The following is a 23,920-nucleotide window of genomic DNA, read 5'->3' as shown; positions in this document are numbered from 1 at the left end:
TAGCCATAGCAATGCTAATTTGTGTGTTGTCTAGGGAGCAAACACGGATTGTCAGAACAAGACTAATCTCCCTCTGTGTTTTTTCTAATAAAAAGGAAGAATACTAAATAATTAACATAAACAAATGAAAACTAATTTGCCAGTTTTTAATTTTTACCCAATTGTATGATCCATGGTAATGAATAATTTAAAAGTCAGAAACGAATATAAAATTAAAATATTTCTCTGTGGTCTGCTGTAGATGTTATCTGAACATCCTAGCTGACTGTTCGTTTATATATATATATATATTTTTAAAAAAAAGCTAAAAAATAACCCCAGAGAAAACAGCATTCAGCATGAACCAGGCTGTAATAAAAAGAGCTGCAGACTCCAGAGGTTTTAGCATTTCCTTATAGACCTGGGATCATTTGTCTGAGGCTGTTTTTGAATTATTCATATAAACTGTAGCTCTTTGCTTTGAGAGATTGAACGCGACCAGCTTCTATCGTATGGTTTCACATGCTGCTTTTTTGTTTGCATTTAAGTTTTTTATAGGGTGCCCTTTACTCAAGGGCTCTGCTGGATGCTGCAGGGTTCTATCAGGCACACATTAAACATTAAGAACCTGTATTGTGGTTAATACTGAGGGTTTCACACAGCAAATAAGGCAGCTGGTGGGAGGGTGAGCCAAGGAAACAAGGGAATGTAATAACTGAAGAGCTAATAAACCTTGGAAATAATGCCGTGGTTCTGCTTTGACTTTGGAGTGCTACCACCAAGGAAAAAATATTTATTATTTTAGCTCCAAATCGACGTGCTGATTTTAAGAATCTTTGGTGTCCCAATGCCCCAGACTGACGTAAGGCTGCAGGATGTTAGATTGACACCCGAGCCTCTATATCAGCATTTTAGTTTGGATCAGGAGTGTGTCTTCGAAACAAGTTTCCCAACTGCTCCCCCTTACAGTACTTGGACTCGGAACATCTCACGCTGCACAAAGTGCATTTGTTGTAGCCAGAGCTAAGCTGAGGGTCGCTGATGGATGTTTGCCCATAGGACCGGGTGGTTGATATCCATAATTGCTTATCAGACCCCTGGGTTGGCCGTGCAGATCTGCTCCTGTTCCATCCTGCTCCTTGTCAACATAGACCTTGCCATGGGTCCCACCAGGGCATCGCGCTGCCCCTTCAACCTCCCCACAAGCAACTTGGGATGCTACAAGGTAGTGCAGCAGCTTAACTTTCCTACCCTTGTCCATGGCTAATTCAGTCTGAAGATGGCAAAGAGGGAAGGGAACGCCTTCCTGCCTTCCTGGAGCTCCTTAGATCCTGAAATACAGGTGTCGAGCGTTCTCTTTATAATTAGAGGGTTATATTTTTGGTGTAGCTGTCTGGGCTAGATGACTACACGGGGTTTTAAATTTTGCTTCTAAGCCACATCTTAGTTGGAGGACTTTCTTCTAGTTTTTCTAGATAAGACTGAAAATGTCAGTGTCCGAATATCTTGCTAGAAATATTCTGTGGAAAACAAGGCAGCTCTATGGGACCTTATTTTTGAGGAGGGAAAGAATTTCCTTTGGCTATCTTTATTTTCTTCTCAGTAGCTCACGGGCAGAATTTTCCAAATATTACTTTAACTTCCTTTTAACCATCAAATAGCACCATCCTTATGTAAAGCATTATGACTTTGTTGTCATGAGACCAGAAGCATTCAAGACTGGCAACCAGCTTGAGCTACTCCTCTGCGCTTCATTTCCCTAGTGTCAGGCATATAGAAAACTGTCCTGTTTCTCAATAGCTCTGCCAGTTGTTGAGATGAGAATGAAGATCTAAACCAAGGAATAATAACAAAGAGTGGAGAGTTATTGAAGAGACTGCAGAAGATTAACTGGAAAAGAGTAAACTCTTGCCTATGGTTTAATTGATTTGCGTGGTTTACAGCCAAAGATTCAACATGATTCATCCTGCAGATAAAGAATGCATTTGGGACAAATTCGCTATGGTCCAGGCTAATTAGTACTTTGTCTACACTACAGCAACAGACCTCCAGAATCTGGACTTCAGCAAACAGCCCAGCAGCTGCAGCCAAGCTCCAATAGGGATGTTCTTGGCTCAGTACTTCGGAGTGATATTAGAGGACATGAGAGAGCCTTGCTGTGTATCCTCATAGTTACTGTGATGTGGAGATGCTACATCAAAGGCTACTTCTTATGGTGAAGGCTGAAGCTTGTAACGCTAAGGAAGACTTCTAGCACATGCTGAAGTTCATCCTAACCCTGGACAGCAAATTCACATGTTTTTCCAAGTCCTATTTAATGGGAAAAAAAAAAAAAAAATCTCAGCTGATGTTCGAGTCCCAGCTGGAGCAGAAGGGGTTTTTTTGAACTGGGACTTTTGTGGCAGTTAGGTGTTCAAATCCAAACTGGGTAAGATAAACTTGCCTTGATAGCCCTCCCAGCATACCCTCCTCTGGGGCTTGCCCAGGGCATGGTTCTTAGGTATCTTTCCAAGAACCATTGACGGTGCTGGGAGCTCTTTTTTGCAATTGGTTTTGTATTTGACGTGTCAAGGCTGATGAAAAATGTCCCCAGCCCCTCAGTCCAGCTGTCTGGATCAGAAGCTCATTCTCCCTCCAGCCCTGTGGTCCCAAGCCAGGCTGCTCCCCACCTGTAAGCTGGAGCACTGCTGGTGAACAACCCTCTGAAGGTACCTGGAGACCTGAGAACTCAATCTCTCACACACATCTCCGAGCCCCTAAAGAGACTGTTCTCTGGGGACTTGCAGCTTGTTATCCTGCATTTTATATGAGGGGGTTTTGAAGCATGATAAAGGCAGCAAGTCCAGCCTTCGCTCAGCAGATCACATTCTGGTCGAAGCTGGGCCATGTGGCTGATTTGTAATGGAAAAAAAAAAGCTGACTTGTAATGGACAGGAAAATATATATGAATTCTTTTCTGAATCTCAAATGCTTACTGGTCACCAGGTATTAGACCCAAACACAGCAAATCACTGAACGTGGCTGAAGTAACGTGAACTGCTAACACTTATGCTAACATTATAAATCAAAGATGTTGAAAGTGCTTGTTAGAAACGCAGTAATAGCACTAATAACCAGCTTTTAAACAGCTTGTAAAGGCTGGTATAGTAGCAGTCTTTAAACAGTAATGTCCAGTTACAAAAGTTATAAGGAAACAATTTTCCTTGTGGTCTGGAAACGTGCTTTTTCTGAGGCTTTTCAAAGAATAGTAGGCCTGTTCAGAAAAACATCTGTGCGTGGTTGCAAGCGCTCGAGTATTTTATCATTATGTGTTCAACTGCAGGGAAATCTTTTGAGTAAGAAAGACCCTGCTAATGCTATCTCCTTCTTGATAACCTCCGGTTGTGAGAAGCATACCAAAACCTTTGCTGGGCAAGAGGAGGAGAAGAGAGCTCTTCTAACCTGCAAATGAGTTTCATTGGGTTTTCCCTGCTGATGGGTATCAGGTTGGAAGCATAACTTCTGGAAAAGCACTTGCAGTCTGCGTAGCAGCCAGCTATCTCGTTGCTGCTAATCAGATTTGTAAAGTGCCATCCTGATGTTTATCTGCTCCAGGTGAAAAGCATCGCTGCAGCATAGGGGATGCCGTTGCTAAGCAACTGCCTTCAATTAAAACATCTTCTTAGATATCTGCAGCGTATGAGAAATTAGATTTAACTCCTCAGGAGCTCAAACAAGAGCAACCTCTGAACCTAGCAGGTACTGCCACAGATCCCTCCTCCTTTACATCAGTGGTTGCTGTCACTTCGTCTATAATATAAAGCCTCGGAGTGTTATTTTATTTCTCTCCAAGTTAGTGATGTCATGTGCTTGTCATTAAATATTTCTGGGGTTGCAGGCATCCTGTTAATGTCAGGCAGCTCTGGGGAGGGAGAGAGGCTTGAACCAGCCTCTGACCCCAGGATTTTTGAACTTCTGGCCTGGGCAGCATAGAAATTCCAAAGGCTCAACCTTGGCCTCAAAACGGAGCTCAGATGTAAGGGCGGGAAGAGTGTGCACTTAAAATAAGCTCTGATTAGATGAACTTTTCAAAATGGATCTAAGCCTAGATTTTGAAAGGAGTTTGCCACCTCTGCCCATCACCGCTGCCTGCCTCTGCTCCACCTACCCTGGTCCACGGTGCCCATAGCTAGTCCCTTCCTCTTGCTCCCAAGGGCTCCAGCGTGGACAGGAGATATTCAAGCTCGGACTCAGTGATGCACACCTTTGTGTAAAAGCTTGCAAACACAGCCTTTGCTTCCTACGCACCACAGGCTCCTCAGGTTTCCTCCTAAAAGCAGCAGAAGGATGTTTATTGGGAAGTGCTATCATTTTTTGTGTGCTTCTTTCAAGCCTCTCCGCAGCTGGAATAGATATATGGGGAGGTTTCTTCTACACATTTGAAATATTTCCTGCCTGATTCAGCAATGTCCTAAATTCCCTGGCTGGTTTATTGTTTGTGAAAGATAAAAAAAGCCCCAGCAAACCAAACAGAGAGTACTCAGGCAGGTAAAGTGCTGCTGAAGGATGAGGAGGGATGGGAAACACAAGAATGAGAGGCCTTTTACATTGGGAAGTTCAATAACGTTCAACTCTGTTTTTAATGTTAAACTCTGTTTTCTAATCTCCAAAGTGCTCAAATACCTACGTTTTGTTGAAAACTGATAGGATTCGAGTGCTTTTTCTTGTATCTCATGAAAAATCACACCTGAGCTGTTTCTGTACTAACACCCGAGGCAGGACCATGGCTCTGCTGGGGGAGATGTTCCACAGTATTTGTGCACTTAGAGTCTGCCTCAAGCATTTGGTTTAGGACCTGTGTAGCTTTTGGAGAAGCCCGGACAAAGGCAGAGTATTCTGCTGCTTTTTGAAACAATCTCCTAATTGCTCTTCTGGATGAAAGTGAGCCTCCTGAAGATCATCTTGGAAGAAGTAGATAGTGTTTGAAGCTTCTACATGCTGGATTTAAGAAGCTGATACGAAGAAGCCTAAATACAGAAGAGCAGCAAACATCTGTTTCATTATATTTTCACAAGGTCCAGTGCCTTCACTCTTTCCCCTCTGTTGAAACACCCAATGCTTAGCATCCTCCAGCACCTCAAATTGCTTAACAGAAATAACTTGAATACCGAATAGCAGCAGACATTTAGCGTAAGCTGTGAAGTAACGAAATCCTAGCTTTCTAAATGAAAGAACTTTGTGTACCTTTTGTGCTCTTTTAGTACTTGGGATTTTTCTTGCTGTTCACAAAAGAAAAAGGTCTGCATGGTTGCTCAGCTGCTGATCGGAGTATCCCACAATTTGCAATTATATTTAATTTTATGCAGAAAATTAGCTAGGTGGGTTTTGATAGGTATACTTGCTCTGAAACCTGCTAGTTCTGTGATTTAGTCTTTATTTTTTTTTTTTTTTCCTTTCCAGGATTTCATATAGCTATAGCTAATGTGCTAAAGCCACAACTGAATAGTTTTGTAATTTGCCTCTGAGACTAATCTGTGGCCATCTTTTTAATGGGATTGTAAATTACATGCACTTTACAAAGGGACTACAGTAGAGTGAACAATTGTGTTAATGACTCTTATCAGGAGATTAACTAGGAAGGCAGGGTGTAGAAGATTAGATTATTTCACCTGTGAGAATGCTAGGGGAACGTCTTTATGACTTGTCTAATTAGCTCGGTACCGTTTTATAGTGGTCCCCAGCAGTGCTGCGAAAGTTAGAGGAATTTCTGCTATGATCCCCCTCTGAAGTTGGGCTGTGGCTGTTTCCCGTTGCGTTGGGGTGAAATGCTGGGGTGTAAACAATCTGGTTTTGAAGGAGATTAAAAGAAAAATCTCTTGGCAAGGTGTTCTGTATATATGAAGCCTCATACACATGGTGACCGCTCCACCAGCACAGGGTCCCTGCCTTGATAAATTTGCTACCCGGTTTGCATACAGCTAGCTGGAGACCAAAGGGAAGGAATAAAAACAAAAGAAAAAAAAATCCGTGCTAAATTAAACTAATGAGTTTTGTGAGAGGTTGTTAGTTGGAACTGTTGGCTTGTGCAAGAACAGCAGCTAATTGGGAGCTCGTGTTGGCTCCTTGGCTTACAGCTCCTCTCTGGCAAGGTGGTAGTGATACATGGATGTCGCGTGCTCTTATCTCGATCCTAAAATGCTCTCAGTGTTGGGATCCGAGTGAGGGCCATGGCCTTTGTATTACCCTAGGCAGCTCTTTTGCTAATCTCCCTACTGAATTAATTGGCCTGTGGGTGCCTCTTAGCATGGTTATACCCACCCTTAAAATGGAGATGACGCAGATTTACTTCTTGAGAGTGCTGGAGAAGCTTTATGGAAGTTAGATCTGCACAGAAAGATGCAAGTCTTTTGTTACTGCCGAGCTCCTGGGATATAACATCTGGAGCGGATGATGAGAGATGTTGGCTAGGCTGGAAGCATGGTGCTGTCCTGCTCCAGATCAAGGGATTTGGCCTTGGAGGACCATTTCTCTGGTTTTGCAGCTGTAATGATCTTTACGGCTGAGCAGTTGCTGGCTGCTAAATGTAAAATGTTTTCCACTTGTATTAGAAAATGTTTTATTGTACGATGGAGAGGTGGTGGGGGTGAAAGGAAGGTAGCACAGTGATGGAGACTGACATAACTTGTTCTTACTGTCTCTAGCAAGCCCAGCTCAGCTGGCAGGTTAATAAGTGGAATCCTGGTTTCTTGGTGTGCTTGCATAGTTATAAGCATCAGAATGAGTGACTAGTTTCATTATTATCAACATGGAAAAGCTATTTCTCATGTTGAAGACAAACACAAGAGTGGTAGAAATTACCGTACACGTAAAGATTAAGACCCTAATCAAAACTGCTTGGTCTGTAGTTCATCATAACACAGAAAATAGCGTTTCTGTGAATGCACGTATCTTCCTGTGAACCTAAAATCTGTAGATGCGGCTGCTCTTCTCCAGAGTCCTCGACCAGAGATTTCACGTGGCTGCTGACTGTGCTGGCACCTCTCGCTTGTGGGGCGTGCAGGAGAGGGACCATGTCGATGATGACGTCTCAAAAGCCTGAAAACGGGAGCAAAGCACGGTGGCTCGTATGTTCAGGCTGGCTGGGCCCTGGTGGCACATTTTGGGAGCCAGCGTTGCTCCTTGATGCTGTGGCTGAGGACAAAGCTGCCCTATAACCGCAGCCACACGTGCGGAAAGGCTTGATGAGCCAGGCCATGCCGAGGCCATCTTCCATGGCAGCCTCCTCCATGCATGCCATCCTCCCTCATCATGGCTCAGAGCCGCTCAATTGCTTCTTCCTCACCTCTGTCCTCACTGCCCTGGCACGGGGACGCCTGTCCTGCCCAGGGATGGGTATTCCCGTGCATGCAGTGTTGGAGGGCAAAGCGTCCTGGCGTTAAACCCTGTAGGTGCATTGTCCAAGTAAAGGCAGTCGCTGTGAAAATGATGGGTTGGGAACTGTTTTGTAGGTGCTGCTACAGTGTGAGGTAATAGATATTTGTGTACACTCTCCAAAAAGCAAATCCTTTGGTTATGGACCAAATACATACTGCTTGGCCTAAATGGAGCCTTCAGAAATGCGAGAAGTGTAGAAAAAGTGTTTCTGTAATAGATGCGTGATGATTATTTTTTTTCAATAACCTCCTGATTCCTAAATTAGTTCTTCATTCTTCTCTTTCGTGAAAATTAGTAGACGGTATCACGTGCTGAAAAGCTGAAAATTGGATTAATATATTTCTTTTCAGTTTTAAAACAGTCATCTGTTGTTGTCATTAGAAGTAATAGGCTCATGAGCTATAAAAAGAGCTGCTTACTTTTTCTGGGGGAAAAAAACCTCCACCGGGAGTTCAGAAGATGTATCTGTCATGTCAGATTTTCCCCCCTGCCTTCCTCTTCCTGGCGTGCTGAAATTCACACTGGCTTGGTTGCCATCTCGTCATATTTCTCTCAAAATTAAGCTGGCCTCAACTCTAACTTGCAGAGAAAACCTTAGAGGGAGATGGAAGATGGGGGCTTCTTCTGGTAGAGTCGGTTGGGTGTGGATTTGTGCTTTTTGTAAAGTAACCATTACAGCAAAACACTGGTGTGTTTTTAGCAGGCACAATTCTGCAGCCCTTCAGAGGGAGGGTGAAGTAATGGCATAGCTGAAGAAACTTAGACTGTTGGTGACATTTAAGGATGGACACGTCACTTCCCTGTAAAAGCATTCGCCCACCATTCCCCATGTAATTTGGCCGATGCTTTTCTCTCCAAGATGCAGATTTTGTGCTATAAAGTACAACATGACACTAAGGTTGCCATTTCCTTTTGTTTCTTGAAGATTGACGTACCATTATTCCACATAAAACAATACGGGGTTGGAAAGCTTCATTTCTTCTGAAACGTGCCGTTATTAGGCTCTCCTGCCCTCTCTGCAGCGCAGTGTTCATGGGTGCTCAGCCCTGGTAGGCTTTGGCCCTGTTGCCTCCGTGGCTCTTCCAGCGCTGGACATGCCCTGTTGGGGTTTTGGGGCTGCCTTTTGCCATCCAGGGCTTGCAGGGAAGGCTGGTCACTCTAACAGTGTCTGTGATGGCATTTGGCATGTCAAAGTTGTTGGGTTTCATCCCAAATGGAAACTCGTTTTTGAATAACTCCGCGTTTTCTACAGCATGCTGGTTGCTATCTTGACCAGCTCTGGCTCTGGTGTAGGCTGTCACTGTGGTAAAGGCAAAGTATAACGGACAACACGTAGCACACAGTCTCTGGTGATTTACACCAGGTTTTGCGCTGTCACATCAGGTCCCATACAAACGACATTAAAATCTGAGATACGGTTATAGCATCTCTTCATCCTGCGACTCATGTAGTGCCTGCTGCCTCTGGTGGGGTAGCTGTCATATCTGACTCCAAGAATTTCTGGATTTCGGTCAGAAATTGGCTTTCTTGTCATGGACCCAATTCCCAGCATCTGTATGTATGTATATGCCTATATGTATATATTTTGGGTTTTTTTTTCCCTTGAACTATAACCTCAGCTTTCTTTACTGAGTCTCCTATAGCACTCGTGTTGTTCCAGACCTTTTCCTTGGTGTTCAGACTAGCTGTAGTTTCAGAAGCACTTTGGTGGCAGAGAAGCCAAGATGTCAAGAGGTTTCGCTCTCTCTAGTTGGTTCCCTTGGCAAAAGTTAAAAGCTTGTGTATTCCGAGGCAGAAGCGGTGCTGTTGAAAGCCCTGACCGCAGTGACAGCATCAGAAAGAAGAGGCTTTTTAAAAGGAATCTAACTTGGCTTTTTAATGGTATTCATCCTTGTGCAAGGTTTCCAGAGCTGCTGTAGCTATGAAATAATGTTCTGTAGCCATAGCGCGATAGATTACTCTTCCTGAGGGCAGAGCTGAAGGAAGGAAAAGAAAACAATTTATTGATATCGCGGGAAGTGGAGGAGAGCTCAACAGGTTGTCCTGTGAGTGCTCCTGTCCCCTGGGAGATATCACCAGTGTTGCTGCATTTCCCTTCCAGCCATTTACACCCGCTTAGGAGGGGAATTAATATATCAGCTGTCCTGGGCATCCTTTTGTAGCCAGGATCATAGCAAAGGGAGTAGGCACGAGCTCAGTTCAAGTATATGAAGGCCGAGACTTTCTGCTTTTGTTCCCTATGCTGGGCCTAGACGTAGTCAATGAAGTTTTGTGCAGAGTCCTATTTTGAATTAATGATGAGTGAGAAGAGGGCAATGTCATGATTTACAAGATTGGGAAGAGAAACAATTAGATATTACGTCCATAGGGTATAAAAAGGGAGGAAGGTCTTTACGTGAAGAAAATGAAAATGTTACCAATTCATCTATTAAGTGACAAAAGTGTCCTGTGAAACAGGAGGCAAATGCATCCCCTGGGAATTTTAAACAGTAATGAGTAAAACTCTTGGAAACGGTGCAGCGAGGAGTTTACCTTTGACACAACAGTAAACTCGCTGCTCTAACAAAGCATTTGCTTCCCTGCCTCGTTAGGCTTTCAGTGGAAGGACCGAGGGATGTACCTAGAACCCAACGTTGGGTTCCAGCTTCTGTAACCCCAGCCAGCACTGGGCAGGTGGTGGGGCTGTAATGCTGGTGGCAGGAGCAGGGTGGGGACTTGGCTACTGGTTCTTGTGTTGGGTCACACCGTGTGCTGAACAGGTCAGGGTGTAAATGGCAGAAAGCAATCTAGAAACTACCAGAAGTGCTGGAGAAGTTGTGTTGCAATTTCTTTTTTTTTCCTGACTCAGTGATCCCGAACTTGTCCCCCTAGCTCCACCCTGAACTCCTGTGGCCAGGCTCAGAAGTCAATCTGAAAGCAGTCCAAATCAGCATGGAGATTTCAGAGTGCTTGGATGAGAAGTCCCTTAGCCAGAAAGTGCTTCTCAGGGCTAGCACTGTAGGTGATGCACCGCTGCTGCATGTTTGGGGATATTATAGATACACACTGTGTGTGAAGGGGAGCGGGGGGGAAACCCGATGGTACCACAGAAAAGCACAACGGCACCACAGATTTCCAAACTAAGCAAGCAAGAAGCCACAAAAGTCTTGTCAACCGAGTCGCATTGTAAGGAGGACCTAAGGGGACCTGTGGAAAATTAGACCATATTCTGTAAAGGTATTAGCAAGTAAACTTACAGGAAACTTGGTTTTGAAAAAAAATTCCCTAAGAGTTGGCCTGTGCTGGAGAACAATGGAGAGCAACGTGGTCGTCCTTGTCAGAGAATAACCTAAATGGTAGCAATTGGAGTCTACAAGCATAACTTTGATTTTCAATAAACCAAGAAAATGCGTATTGAGTGAAGCATCTCTTAAGTACCCAGAATAATGGAAACCTGAGCGATAAACTGTGGGGGTTAATTGCCTAATGGCTACTGTTTCCATATGCGCTCCACTTATCAGCGAGACCCTCAGACACCTTGCTGCAGCATCAGTGCACGCTCGTTTGTGCTGAACAGCCGTGATGCTTAACGCTCATCCCGGTGGCACTCTAATTAGCGGTAGCCTCTTTCCACCCTGAAACGTTTCAGCGGTGCCTGCCCTTTGTTTCCTACTCTTGGCCTCATTTTCGGTTCAGCCTGACACGCTTTGTGTCCTTGAGCAGCCCTGAGGTTTTGGTTGACACGCTCTTTGGCTGGTTTGGAAAGACGAGTGCATGGGCAGAGCCTGCACACACTCACCAGGAGCAACCTTTGTAGCAGAGGGACTGTGGTCCCCCTGCAGTCAAGGTGAGCCATGGAAGGGGAATGCAGACAGTATTTGATGGGAGAGCCTGAAGCTGTTTGCTTTTAATTAGCAGTTAATAACCACATTCTGTTTTAGCTAACCAACATCAGAGCCCTGATGCACAAGCGAAAAAATAAGAGCTGTTCCCTTCCTTAGAGATATCGTGACCCAAATGGACAAGATGCACAAAAGAAAGGAGGTGGAAAGACCGAAGGTGCCGTTGGAGGTTAGTGGCAGGCCGGGATATGGGAACCCGCCCGGAATGTCCATGCTGTGTCTCCCTGCAGCAAGGAACCCATTTCAGCGAGGCTAATTCATATTTTGTTTCTAAATCTGAATGTGAAACTTGCTTAAGTAGATTTAGGTAACTCTGTTGACAGCACAATTTTTGTAAAGTGATCTGGGAAATCGCTCTGGCAGCTGTGGATCACTGAGCCCCTGTAGCTGTGTTAATCTTGGGCCGTTAACGTGCTTTTCCTGAATATTCATAGCAGAAGCCTTCGAGGTCCCTGTTGGGTTGCCAGAGCAAACAAAATAGGACCTGCCGCCTCCCACCCCCAATATACAAAAGCCTCTATGATCTGATGTGTCTTTTTGTTCCAAGATATGAAGCCGTTGCCACCATCGGCCATTTAATTATCAACTTTACCCAATGCTCAGTGTATTCGGGGCGTAGCGTTAGCTTTTATGTTCCAGCCCCTGAAATGGGATGCAGAATGCTCTACACATCCCTGAAATGGGAATTAACGCAGATGGTCTCATGTCTGCTCAAACTGGGGCTCCTGGTGCCTCTGACGTACCCCCATATTGGGCACACGGGTGCCACCAGGGATGCTGCTTTGGAGACAAACCCCCTGTTGTGTACCAAGAGGGAGCAGGAGCTTTAGGGGCTGCTCATGTAATCCAGCGTGTTTCCCACGGGAGCTGTGCCTCCATGCCAGCATGAATGGGTGCCCAAAATAGTAGCGAGTAAAAGCCTTCACTGCAAAGAATCCTGCTCTTTCTATCCTCTTTAGACTCATTGTATCCCGCTAAGAGGCTTAATTAACACACTGCTTGACAAGCCTTGTCAGACTGAAACATGGACTCTACATCATTTCATACAGGGGCTATGGTCTTTCCTGGGAAAACAGGGCAAAATATAAATGAAAAGGACTAAAATGAAAAATTATGAAATGAATAAAAACTAAGATGCTTTATGGACACAAAAAGACGAGGGGTGGGGGGGGACACACTCTTCGACAAAGCCTTAAAAATACAGCTAACAGCAGACACGGGTGTAAGCAGCTCAGAACAGCATTGGCAACGGACCGTTTTCAGTAAGGAAAAGCAGCTGTAATGTTTGAAAAGCAGCCGAGACTGCTGCTTCTGCGCTGGCCTACGAATGGCACATGGGTCAGAGCTGGTCCCTAAGGGTGGTTTAGCGCCGCGCCTGCTGTCCCCAGACGGGCGCAATGGACCGGGAGAGGAGCCGCAGCAGAGAGAGCGGCGTTATCTTCTAGGCGCTTCTGACGACCACAGGATTGGAAAATGGCAGGAGGTGAGAGAGTTGAAGCCTATAAATTGGCTCCCTGCTAGGTGACAGAAAGGGGCATCAGGTGGCTTTGATCGGAGGACGGATCCTGCGTGGCTTCTGGCCGTGCTGGCAGCAGGCCTTGCGGTGTTCCTGGCTCCAGGCTGCCCTCGGCTGCGCTTGCCCGAGCGCCCCATCGCTTCCGAGGCGGTGCTGGGAAAGGAGCGACCCGTTCTGCTCGCGCCTGCGTCGGTGCTGTGGAGAAGAACTCGTACGTTTGCCTTTAAATGCAGCAGCTCTAGAAGGATAAGACGGGCTAACACGTTCGCTGGCAAGAGCGGCTGTGAAAGCTCCAGCGATCTTTATTGATATTTCCAAATTAAAGCTCTCGGCACTAACTCCCTCCCTGCGTAGCCCTGGCAGGCTGATGAGACGTAGTTCTTCAAGGCAGCAGCTGGGCTGTGCTCTGCTCTGCTGCGTCTCACCTAAGGGCTGTCAGGCAGCACTGATGCTCCAGCCCTTTTCCAGCATCCTCCCTGTGCTCACCAGCACCGTGCCACTCCAGAGTAGGGTTTCTCCAGTCACTGAGGCCTTTCGAAGTCAGGAGGATCCCAAACTGGCACCGTGGTGTTCCATCAAGTGACCTGCAAATAAGAAGAGGAAGAAATGCACGTAAGTGGAAGTTTTCCTGCATAATAGACGATCAAAATCCTGCAAAATAGAAAAATTCAACAGAATTTTGATTAAAATTTGGAAGAGCATCAATGAGACAGAGAACTGCCCAAGGCTGATGTGTTTTTATATACTCACTCTTAATTATGAAATGGGAACCCCCCCTTTTTTACTGCTATTTTTGGACTGTGATTCTACTGAAGTTGGAGATTTGTCTTCCCATCTGCATCTCTCTGACCTCTCAGGAAGCACTGTTGTATGTTCGTTCAGCAGCAAGCGACAGACCTCTTAGGCAGAAGTACTCAAACAATAGCATGCATGTCCAAAAAGGATTTTGAAAATTGTTTTTTAATGTGTGGCCTCAGCCCTGATTTTTCTGTGCCAGTGTAAACCCACAGATATAAATATCTCCACTGACCTGAATGGATATTTTTGGGTATAGCAACAAAAAAGAATCATTGCCTGCTACTGAGGATAAATATTTACCTAGGCATGACCTAATGTCTGCAGATTGCTTTCCTTTCCTTAGAATTTGCACCTAATAACTGGTGGGTTTTTTTAAAACAGACTTCTTCAAAAGGAGTTCAGGGACTAGTGCATTTAGATTGTTTTAGATTTGTGCTCCTCTGCATCTGAGCCTGCCTCGATGACCCTGTATCTGCTGGCTGCCGTCATCTCCGAGGCTGGTCAAACGAGAGGTGACATTTCAGTGCAAACCCAAACGAGGACCAAAGTCTACGGCAACCTCCGGGTCCCTCCATTAACAAAAGACCCTGAAAACTGCTGAAGGCAGCTGGGTGAGGTTGCTAAATCATTGCACTGGACACGCACACGCAGAGCATGTCCTTGGGCTGCTTGGAGCCAGACACAGCTGATTTGCAGTGGGAAGAGGTAGAGGGACCCAGAATCTCCTTGCCCTAACTAAATACAGACAGCAGAGTCAAGGCACGCTTTTCTAATGTGCAGACTGGACTGGGAGCCAGCTCAGTGCGGCTTAAGACAGCTCTTTTACACAGTGCTTCTCCCTGGCGAGAGTCTATAGACTCTACAGAGACCCCGGGTCTTTTCTGTCCCGCAAGGTTACAGGTTTCCTGGCAATAAGTCAGTCATTGTGATAACTTAGTTTCCTAAAAGTACAGATCTTCGGGCTGGAAAATAATTATGCATAAGAGTAGAAAAAGACACTTTTGTTTGCTCTTAATATCAGTCTTGCACTTCAAGCTTTCACCGCTTTTTCTGCCTTCGGTATCTCCATGTGTCTGTAGCTACTTGATTGCTGTTAACGTCTGTGCTCAACTGACGTAGGAAAACAAAAACTGCAGTAAATTTTCCAGTACGTTTACATTATACCTAGGTTTATAGGGGTATAGTAATTCATTGTGTATTCCAACAGAAGTATGGATCTCTTCCAATTTAATTTTCTGAAGTTCGAGTTTGCAGCTGGGTAACTCCTGCTGTAATCTGGGAGATGCATCTCCTCAGGCCGTGGGCTGGAAGAGCAGCATCCCGGCTGTCACTGCCACCCATCAGTGACCGCGCCAGGGGCTGAGGGCAGAGCATCCGCACCGTTTTCTGTGGGTGCAGCAGCACAGCTAGCTTCATAAATTTTGCTGCAAGGAGCAATAATCAATACTTCATGGTTAATGATGCAAAACTGAAATTAGTATAGATTTTATGTCTCCTTCTCTTCCCAATTATGCAAACATTACTATGCCCCTTCTGTAGTTGCCTTATATTACAGCTTTTATACAGACTGCCCAGCGATGTTTAATTGAAAGACTGAATAGTCAAAAATGTCACAACCAATTTTGCTTTTTACTTTTTTTTTTTGTTCAGTCTTCACCCTGAGGTTAATAGAAAATGATGTCAAACACAAGAAATGATTTATGTAAGTCATGCAGGTTTTGTCACCCAGAGCTATATATAAAGTCAATTGCAAATTGTTTTCACATTCTGAATTACCGTACGTAGCTCTGGGGTGCGCTGAAAAAATGACCAGCGGAATAATCTGGGAGAAGAAAAGGTTGTCTTCTGAACTGAACTCTGCTTCAAAGAAAATAATTTTGAAAGTTGCTTGGTTTTAATATGCCAGAAGAGGATGTTCCTCACAGCAGGCAATAAAAAACAAAAAGAAGGCAAAAATAAAGAGAAGTTTCCCGACTGCATCATTCCCAATGGCCACTAAGCAGCAGGCAGCAGCCAGACCTCCCGAATCACGTGCAGTGAGCAGCTTTATCAGCTGCAACGTGTCCACAAAATGGCACCACAATTAGAGACCCAGAGGGGCGAAAACTGGGGAAGCCTCTAACTTGTTGTCTTGACAAATCTAGTTTATGCATAAAATATATCTTGCAGTAATAGTCTTTCCAAGGCTGGGAGGAAAGGAAAGCTGTATTAGGAGTAAATCAGCTACCAACTGTGATCTTGTTTCATGTCACACAGGGTAGAATCTTGTATAGGATTAAAAAATTGCCAGGTAACGTTTCTGTGTTTCACAAAATCGGCTTTACTCGGGAAAGCAGAAGGTAGAGCTGCCCGATCGGTTGTGCTCCTGGAGATTGCACCAGTCTTATCAAATCTCTGGTTCATCCCCAGGTCAGATAAGATATAAGACAAGACAAAAATATCCTTCGTTTGGGTTTTTTAATGTTCTTAGCCTTCCTAGGAATCCTGTAGCTGTAGGCAGGTGTGAAGCAAAGTACCCTCCTTCCTTACTCTCAGTAGCTTTTTGCTTTTACGGTTGATTCCCAACTTTATGAGCTAAAAGAAGCCGTGTGTTAACATCTTTGTGTTTTGTGTAGGCTTCTTTTCCAGTGTTGCTCAAACAGTTGTTGTACAAACACAAGCCTGAAGGCACATCCCTGTGTCTCGGGGTGGCGATGCTCGTCGCGTTGCATCACAGCCGCGCGCTCTGCGGGGTTCAGCGTCTGCTCGTCAGCCCAGCTTTTAAGGAGACGGGGCACTTGTGCTCTGCTCATGCCTGTCCCCGCGATGCCAGGGCGCTCCGTGGGGTTGTGCCCTGCTAGGGGACAGAAAGCTCAGCCCAGGAATTGCATCCCCTGGAGCACGCGCTTCATTGCAACCAGGTTCTCCTCCACCCCTCGCCTCCCACCCCTTCTGAACAATAAAACCCTGCCAGCCAGCTACAATTTCGGTTTTTAAGCCAAATGCCTGTGCAGAACATCATGGGTAGATTTTTTTCCTGGGATGGCAGCGTGGATGCAGGGAATCCCAGCTATGCATCTGCAGTCAAATTTGCAGCGTCTCTGCTATTGAAACAGGATCTGCTGCGAATACCCTGGTAAAGGCATCGGGCTGTAAATCTCAGCCAGTGACTCTCTTAATTATGAGACTGAATACTCTTTGATTGCAGAACAGAGAGAGGTGCCTGAAAGCATGAGCTGACGCTTGCTTACCTCTTGCCAGGACCATCTCCTCTCAAATCAAAGCAGCTGCACACCTAAGACGTGAAAGACTGCTTTCCTCTTTCGCTCTGCTTATTGTTTTTGTGGGTCTGATATTTTCTTTCAAACTTGTGCTGAACATATTGATAAATATAGTGGTTTCTCTGTAGTTATTTTGGATATGTAAATTTGATATGTAAATTTGAAAGCAATCCTGTAGACGTTACCTGAGGGACCGTTTTGTGTAGTGGTCGGTTCACAGTGATTTGAGGTTGAGCGGGAATCTCCAATGTCAACCAAGGGCTGCCCCTAAGCACATTGAAATGTTTTTTCTCTCCTTGTAGGAAGAACTCAAAAGGCTCCAGCACACCTTGGAACAGGTCAATGATGGCAAAGGCTTGCTTCAAAGGTAAATGTGAGTTTTCTGCAGTAGCTCACGATGAAGTGAAATGGCTTTTTTTAAGGCAACAAGCCCTTTCTGAGGGACAGTCTCTTTGTTGTAGACCATGTTTTTCACTTGGCAATTCACTAAAGAGTCAAGATTTTGCATCTCTCCCATAAACGATTCTTATTTTTAGTTCCAGGAGGATAATTTCTGAAAACTGCTGCTGATTGAATGATGTAATTAAGTGTCCAGTAAAGTCTCAAAATAACTCCACAGGTTGGGGTCTAATCTTACAAATTGTCATGCGAAGACCTTTCATTCATGTTGCTAGTCCCATCCAAAGCAGTGTCCCGAGATGTTTGATTTTGATCTCCTAGCATTTTCAAATTGCTTTCTCAAAGCAATTGATGTGCAGCACCAATTCCTCGGTCATCGTTTATTACAAATAATTTTTTCTTCATATTCCTGTATGGCTTTTGCTGATGTAATTCATTTGCTACCGGCATTACCGCTGTTACTTTCCATTTTACTCTCCAGCTTTTCAAACGTAGCCCCAGGGATGAAAGTTAATTTAGCAAGAATATCTATTATATTTGCCAGTGTTGTTTTTTTTTATTTGCAGCGGCTTCTTTGCTGGGTGTGCCTGTCTCTGGAGCTGTGGTATCTGGAAGGTTTAGTGCAAGGACTCAGGCAGGCTCTGATCTGGAAACTGAATCCAAATTCATACTTTTTTTTTTTTTTTGTTAACAAATGGGGCTGGACACAGGGACCCAGATGCCTTCCTCCAGAGACAGCAACACCTTATAATAAGCAGCTCTTGTCTGTTCTTGTCAAAATTTCAGAATTAATTCACAGTGATTGCGAAAATGTCATGCTGAGATGCATTAAGCCCCTTTTCTTTTCCATAGCCATCAGCTTGCCATGGATGAAGAAAATAATATCGAAAAATATCATATCAACTTACAGCCCTTGGAATCTAAAGTGAAAATGTAAGTAACAAAGATGTCGTTTCTGTCTTTAAATGCAGCACTTTGTCAGATTCCCAAACTGCAGAACACGGACTGTATCCATCGTGGATTTCTCTGTAACTTTAAGCATAAAAAAAGCCTCAATTTAGAAAGTGTACTAAGCTGCTCTTTGCCTTTAAGCGCATGGACATTCTCTTTGAATTGAGTTTCAAATGTTAAACTTCAATGTTGCACTACTTTTGTCGTTTCCCCTGTGAAACTAAAGAATATTTGAGAACCTGCTAGATTTTTCACATGTACAGAGAACATCCTGCAGAGGGGAAGTATGACACAGAGCGAGTAGACATCTCTTCAGTGGTATTTTTCACGTCTAACATGAAGCCTGGTTAAAGCTCCCCAGGCGGCTCACAGGACTCCTCTGCAAGGAGCAGCCTTGGGTTTGCATGAGGATGGAGGTGGAGATGTAAGTCTGAGGGGACCCTGGGCTTGGGGGGTGCAGCACAGCTATCTGGCACTAAGGGAGCTGGGTTGGAAAGCAAGGCTGTTGCTAGCACTCAGCCGAGGCACATGCATGACACCTAGCTGCACCACCTGGAAGGAAGAGATAAACATCACCATGTTCTGGTAATGAACCCCCCAACTTCTAAATGCAATTATTTTGGCAATACAAGGCCAGGTTGGATGGGGCTTCGAACAACCTGGTCCAGTGGAAGATGTCCCTGCCCATGCCTCCGTTGGAACGAGATGAGCTTTGAGGTCCCTTCCGACCCAAACCATTCTATGGCTCTATGGCTTCCCACATCTATGGTTTACGATGGGGTCAGTTACTCTAAAAGGCTTGACCGTGCTATATCAGGACACGTGGTAACACTGGGGATAGAACTTAAAACTCGCCCATGGGTCTATCAGAGCAGAGGACTCCTCTTTGTGCCTCTTCCAGCGTTGTTCCTCCAGCCCTGGCGCAGGCATTAGCTGCCTCCAACAGGCACTAACTCAGCGCTAACACGGTGCCCCTGGACTTCCCAACAGACAGGAAAATTTTAACATGGCTTCACTTGCATCAAAAAACGTGAACAATTTTATTCTGAAGCCCCCAGCTACTTCACGGCAAAATGTTGTGAAGTGAGGTGCAGCTTTACACAGAGTTGTATGCGTTGCTACCTGACATACTGAATTTCACTTTCAGCTGAAAAGCCCCAGCTAACTCGCTATACAGGACGTTCAAATATTAACGCTATATTAAAATATTAAAAGGACATGAAGTTTCAAATTAAAATCCAGCCGGTGCCTTTTAGTCATGCAAATATACGCCAGATGAAAGAATAAGTTTTCAGAGAGCTTTCTGGAAGGGTAGTTGTGACTTAGTCTCGGTATATTCTCAAGCTTTAAAATAGAAAGGACATGTAAATATAAATATGTAAATACTTCTTGTCCATATTATGCAGTAAAGCTTGAAACTGAAACAATGCAAAGTGTAAATGCTTGACGTGTGAAGATGTGGGGCTTTTTAAAGCAAAATGCATTTACTGAAAGCTCCTCTGTTAGCGCTCCTGTTTGAGAGCTTTGGTAGATACTTCTGTCCGTTTTAAAGCTGCTGCATGAAAATAACGAGGGTCTTAACCTACTTGACAGGCTCTGAAGTGCACCTATCCTGGTGAGGCTGTAAGAGATGCTGGTTTGTTTCTAATCTGGTATCCTTCTAAAAAATACCAAAATACGTATATTTGATTTCCTCAACTTGGAGATGTTCAAAATGCCACGTGCGTTGGGAGCGTTGTTCCCTGACTAGGAGGCACTTCCCACTGCCTGGAGTTCCCAGTACTGTAGGCAGTCAATGAGAAGTTGGAGGTGTCCTGCTGTTGAGCGTCCTCCTCCTCCTGCGAAGCCAAGAAGCTGGAGGTGCCAGTGTGTAATGAAATGCCTTTTCAGCGGTGTCCGGGTGCTAAATGTTTTCTGGCTTATGGAGATGGGAGCAGAAATGACATCTTGACTATTAAAAAGGCAGCATAAAACCTAAGAATTCCTAGGATAAAGTAAATTCATGCCAAAGCCTTTGGACCCTTTGGTTTGAATCATAAAGCACATGATAAGGTTCCTTCAGGAAGGAGCATTGCCCTCTGCGCTGCCCCTGGGTGCAGGCACGGTGGGTGGGAGCAGGGCCAGGCAGGGTTTGGGCGTGGAGACCCCTCCCGGGGAGCACCCCAGCATCAAGACTGGGGGCCGAGCGTGCCAAGCGCTTCGGGAGCAGGCAGGGTTGGAGGAGTGCTGGCTCCCACTCGCTCCCTGCACGGCTGCCTGGGCAGAGCAGCACAGGAGCTTTGCGCTGCTGAGACCAACTGAAGCAAAGGTCGGGGTACTCTACCTGATTAACAGACACGCTGAAGGTTTCAGGCACTTGATATTCCAGTGAATAAATTCCCAATTGCTTAAAAAAATCCTACAAGGAGCTCTTTCTAGCGCGTCACACTGCAGCAACGCTGCTGAGTCTCAGGTCACAATTTAGCTCCACTTTTCTGCAGACTTCACGGATCATCCTGTGTGCAAACACCCTTACACTTTGTGTTAATACCATTACTATTGTAAGCAGTTTTAATTCCCAGCACTGGTCTCTCTGGCACCCTCAGAAAGGCGCAGGCGGCCCCGCACTGCCACCTGGTGAGAGCCGCCCCGGCCACTGGCCAGCACAGAAAATGGAATTTCTTTACAGAATTTCACATCAGCTTTTAGAAACCTGGTCAAAGTTCAGAGTTTGGAAGCAGAGTTCCTACCACAATCCCCCTGTGTTGCTTTGGAGGAGGTTTTAAGTCCTCAGCTACCCAAGAAGGAGGAGATTTTTCAAGGATAATGGTCTGGCTCTGAACTTCCATCTTTATCTCCGTTATAATCTGATATAAATATAAGATGTCGAAGGCTGTTCGTTCTTTTAAACAGATAATTGCATATTTTAATTTTGTTTGCAAGATGTAAGAGAATTGCTGAGTTACGTACAGTCTCAAATTTAAATCACTTCTGTAGGTTTAGGGATTTGAAATAAAGACTTGCTTCTACTTAGCAGGTACCTCAGGTTGTGCTAGCAGTGGCTAATATAAGACTTCAGAGGGTAGTTACTAGTGATCGTTACCGAAATTGGAAAACAAAGTCCACCAAAAAAATGAGAAAAACATGGAAACGCCACCTCTTCAGTCAAGGATATATATATTTTAAATCCTTTTTGTTGCTGCGTTCCCCCCAACCCCATGCCTTGGTGTCTGCCGCAGCATCCAGCGAGCATGGCGTGAGTACCTGCAGCGCCAGGACCTGCCACACCACGAGCAGCTGGACAAGCGCAGTCCCTCCCCGCCGTCCCTCTCCTCGGACAAGATGAGCAGGTCCATCAGCATGAACACCTTTTCCGACAGCAGCACACCGGTGAGTAAAGCCTCGGGGCCCATTTTCCTATTTGTTGCCTTTTGTTGGGCTCCTTTCTAAGGCTTTGGATAAATGATGGGCTAATCGTGAAAGAGGGACTTTGTGGGGAGTAGTAGTGGTGCCTCAAACAAACCTGCAAGCAGATGTGCCCCTTGTAGGTACGGTTGAACGTGTGATTGTGCATGTTAGACCTGGATCTCAGCAGGTATTAGCAGTGCTCTTGATGGGGGAAAAGGTGTTTCTGAATGGCGTTGTGTTCTTCTGCAGAAAGCAGGGACCTTCACATGCGTCCAGCACTTTGTGTTCTCCAAAAGATCAAATTGTGGTGCTTTTCCCATAAACAAATGTGGTCAGTAAGTTTGGTTTGGGTTGTTTTATTTTTCCTAAAAGAGACAGAGGGAAGCTGATCTAGGGATTAAAAATTAAATTTGGTTTTGGAATAAATATTCCTGCCACCTTGCAGACTGAGTGATCAGTGGCTGGAGGCTGTACTTCTCTTTTTAAGGTGACTCTAAACTAGGAACCCAAATATAGAGCCTGTTTTTTGAAAACAAGTGGCTCTGTGCCTGGAGTGGGATCTTTTAGGTCAATAAATCAGCAGATAGGTATAGAGCCTATAAATACTGCTTTCAGCTTTGTGACAGAATGCATCAGTTTTGAGGAAACTGTAGACTAGAGGGCATGAAATAATTCACCAGTTTAAAGAAAACACAGGAGGTAGAAATTGCTGCGCTGTGTGTTAGACTGGCTAAATAAAAGCAGGATGTGTCACCCTGTTCGACCGAGGTGTGCAGGAGAGGTGCGAACAGGCTGTTTGGCTCCCTCCTGGGAGTGCGCGTCGGTCAGCTCTATGAAGCTCTGTTGCCAGTCATGGGCCAGCATTTGGTGGCTTCTGAGTTCGGTCCAAAAGTCTAGGAATCACTGCTGGTGAGGCTCTTAAAGTCGATGGAGCCCCTGTGCGAGGAAAAGACGTGTTAATTTAATTCTGCCTTCAGTTGCCAAGTTGGAGCAATGTCACCAACAGAGCTTTTCTGTGCAAAGAACTCCGACCTTGGACTTATGGGGATAGTTTGGCTCTTTCCTCTGTTGAACCAGGTTCAAGCTTGAAGCTGGGTGAGCTGGTTGCACGCTGTGGTTAGGCAGGGTGCACTAGATTTGACAGCATTTAATAAAATATTACTGCGAGGGCGCTGGTTTATTTTTAGATGCTTTGTGTTCATAGCTGGAAACCAGGACGGCAACCTAGATTGCAATATCGGGTTATACACTAATGTCTCGTGTATTAAAGGGGTTAGGTTCCTCTAATGAGAGAGATAAATTTGGAGATAAATTTCTATCTGCTGCTGGCATTTGTTGGAGCCTGGCTGCCATGCAGGAGCACCGAGCCAGCCGCTTGGCCACCACAAGAGGTCCCTCGTACCCTGCGCAGGGAGGCTCCCGGGTGCTCAGTGATTCTCCATCAATAACCTAATTTGGAAAACGATACATTTTTCAACTCTTTCGGGTCTTGCGGGGTAAAATGAGTACGTCTGGGAGTTATATTCATGGGAAAATGAAGCTGGAAAAAAACCCCTCTGATACTAGGATTGCTACTGCATTTGTATTAACGCAATAGCTGCTCATCTCGCCTCTGCATCCTACTTGTTTAATGCAGAGGAAGACGGGAATATTTTCTTACACTTTTCTAGTGCCAAGCCTGTCAATAACCTTTGAAAAAACAGGGAACGTTTTCTGAAGGCAAAGAAACCACCCTCTGTGTAGTGTGACCTTGGTTATTGCGATACCTGAGGCTGTGAGGGACCCACACTTCTATGAGCAGGATGGTCCTCAAGTCTGGGATGAGGCACTGTGTCTCCAGGCAAGTGTCATTGTACTTTTCAGGGTCCTCACAAGCTATTTAAAACCGGGCATACTGATTCAGGAAGTTTTTCTGTCTGCATCAGAGAGTTCTGCGGGGCATCAGGAAAGCAGGGAGCAGATGAAAGAGGTGAGGAGAAGCCATTGGTGTGGGAGCTCAGGAGGTGCCTTGAGGGGAGGCAGTTGAAGGTGTGAGCTCTGGTGGGGAGGCACTGGATGGAGAAGGTCTGAGAACAGCTACGGCCACAAAGCAAAAAGGCAGCAGCCCCATTTGGAGCAGCTTTGTTTCCTGGTTGCTGCTGAGGAAGTAAAACAGCGCTGGCCCTCCGTGGATCATGGTCTCACCTTCTGCCGTGCGTGGCGTGTGCCCAGAAGTGCCACCATCCCGTGTGCCTCTCAGAGCTGGGCTGGGGCGTCCTCACTAGTCCTTGGACACATATTGATACTGTCAGGTTTGGGGCAGGGCTGGGATAAGGCCAGAACACAACAGGGACAAT

At 45.3% G+C, this 23,920-nt stretch overlaps 1 protein-coding gene across 2 annotated transcripts in view; it reads left to right on the top strand.

The window, feature by feature from the left end:
- The first annotated feature begins 18,098 nt into the window (after positions 1–18,098).
- SCHIP1 (schwannomin interacting protein 1) overlaps positions 18,099–23,920 on the top strand; it is a 128,256-nt gene continuing 122,434 nt past the window's right edge. For both annotated transcript variants that reach the window (XM_086468741.1, XM_086468737.1), the window contains exons 1-2: positions 18,099–18,179; positions 21,416–21,566. In XM_086468741.1, coding sequence (XP_086324867.1) covers positions 18,112–18,179; positions 21,416–21,566 — 219 coding nt within the window. In that variant the 5' untranslated portion in view covers positions 18,099–18,111. The remainder of the gene's footprint in view (positions 18,180–21,415; positions 21,567–23,920) is intronic.

This window comes from Leptosomus discolor, chromosome 7 (genome assembly GCF_034619465.1).
Source record: "Leptosomus discolor isolate bLepDis1 chromosome 7, bLepDis1.hap2, whole genome shotgun sequence".
Taxonomy (NCBI): Eukaryota; Metazoa; Chordata; class Aves; order Leptosomiformes; family Leptosomidae; genus Leptosomus; species Leptosomus discolor.
This window is presented reverse-complemented; position numbering and strand designations above follow the sequence as displayed.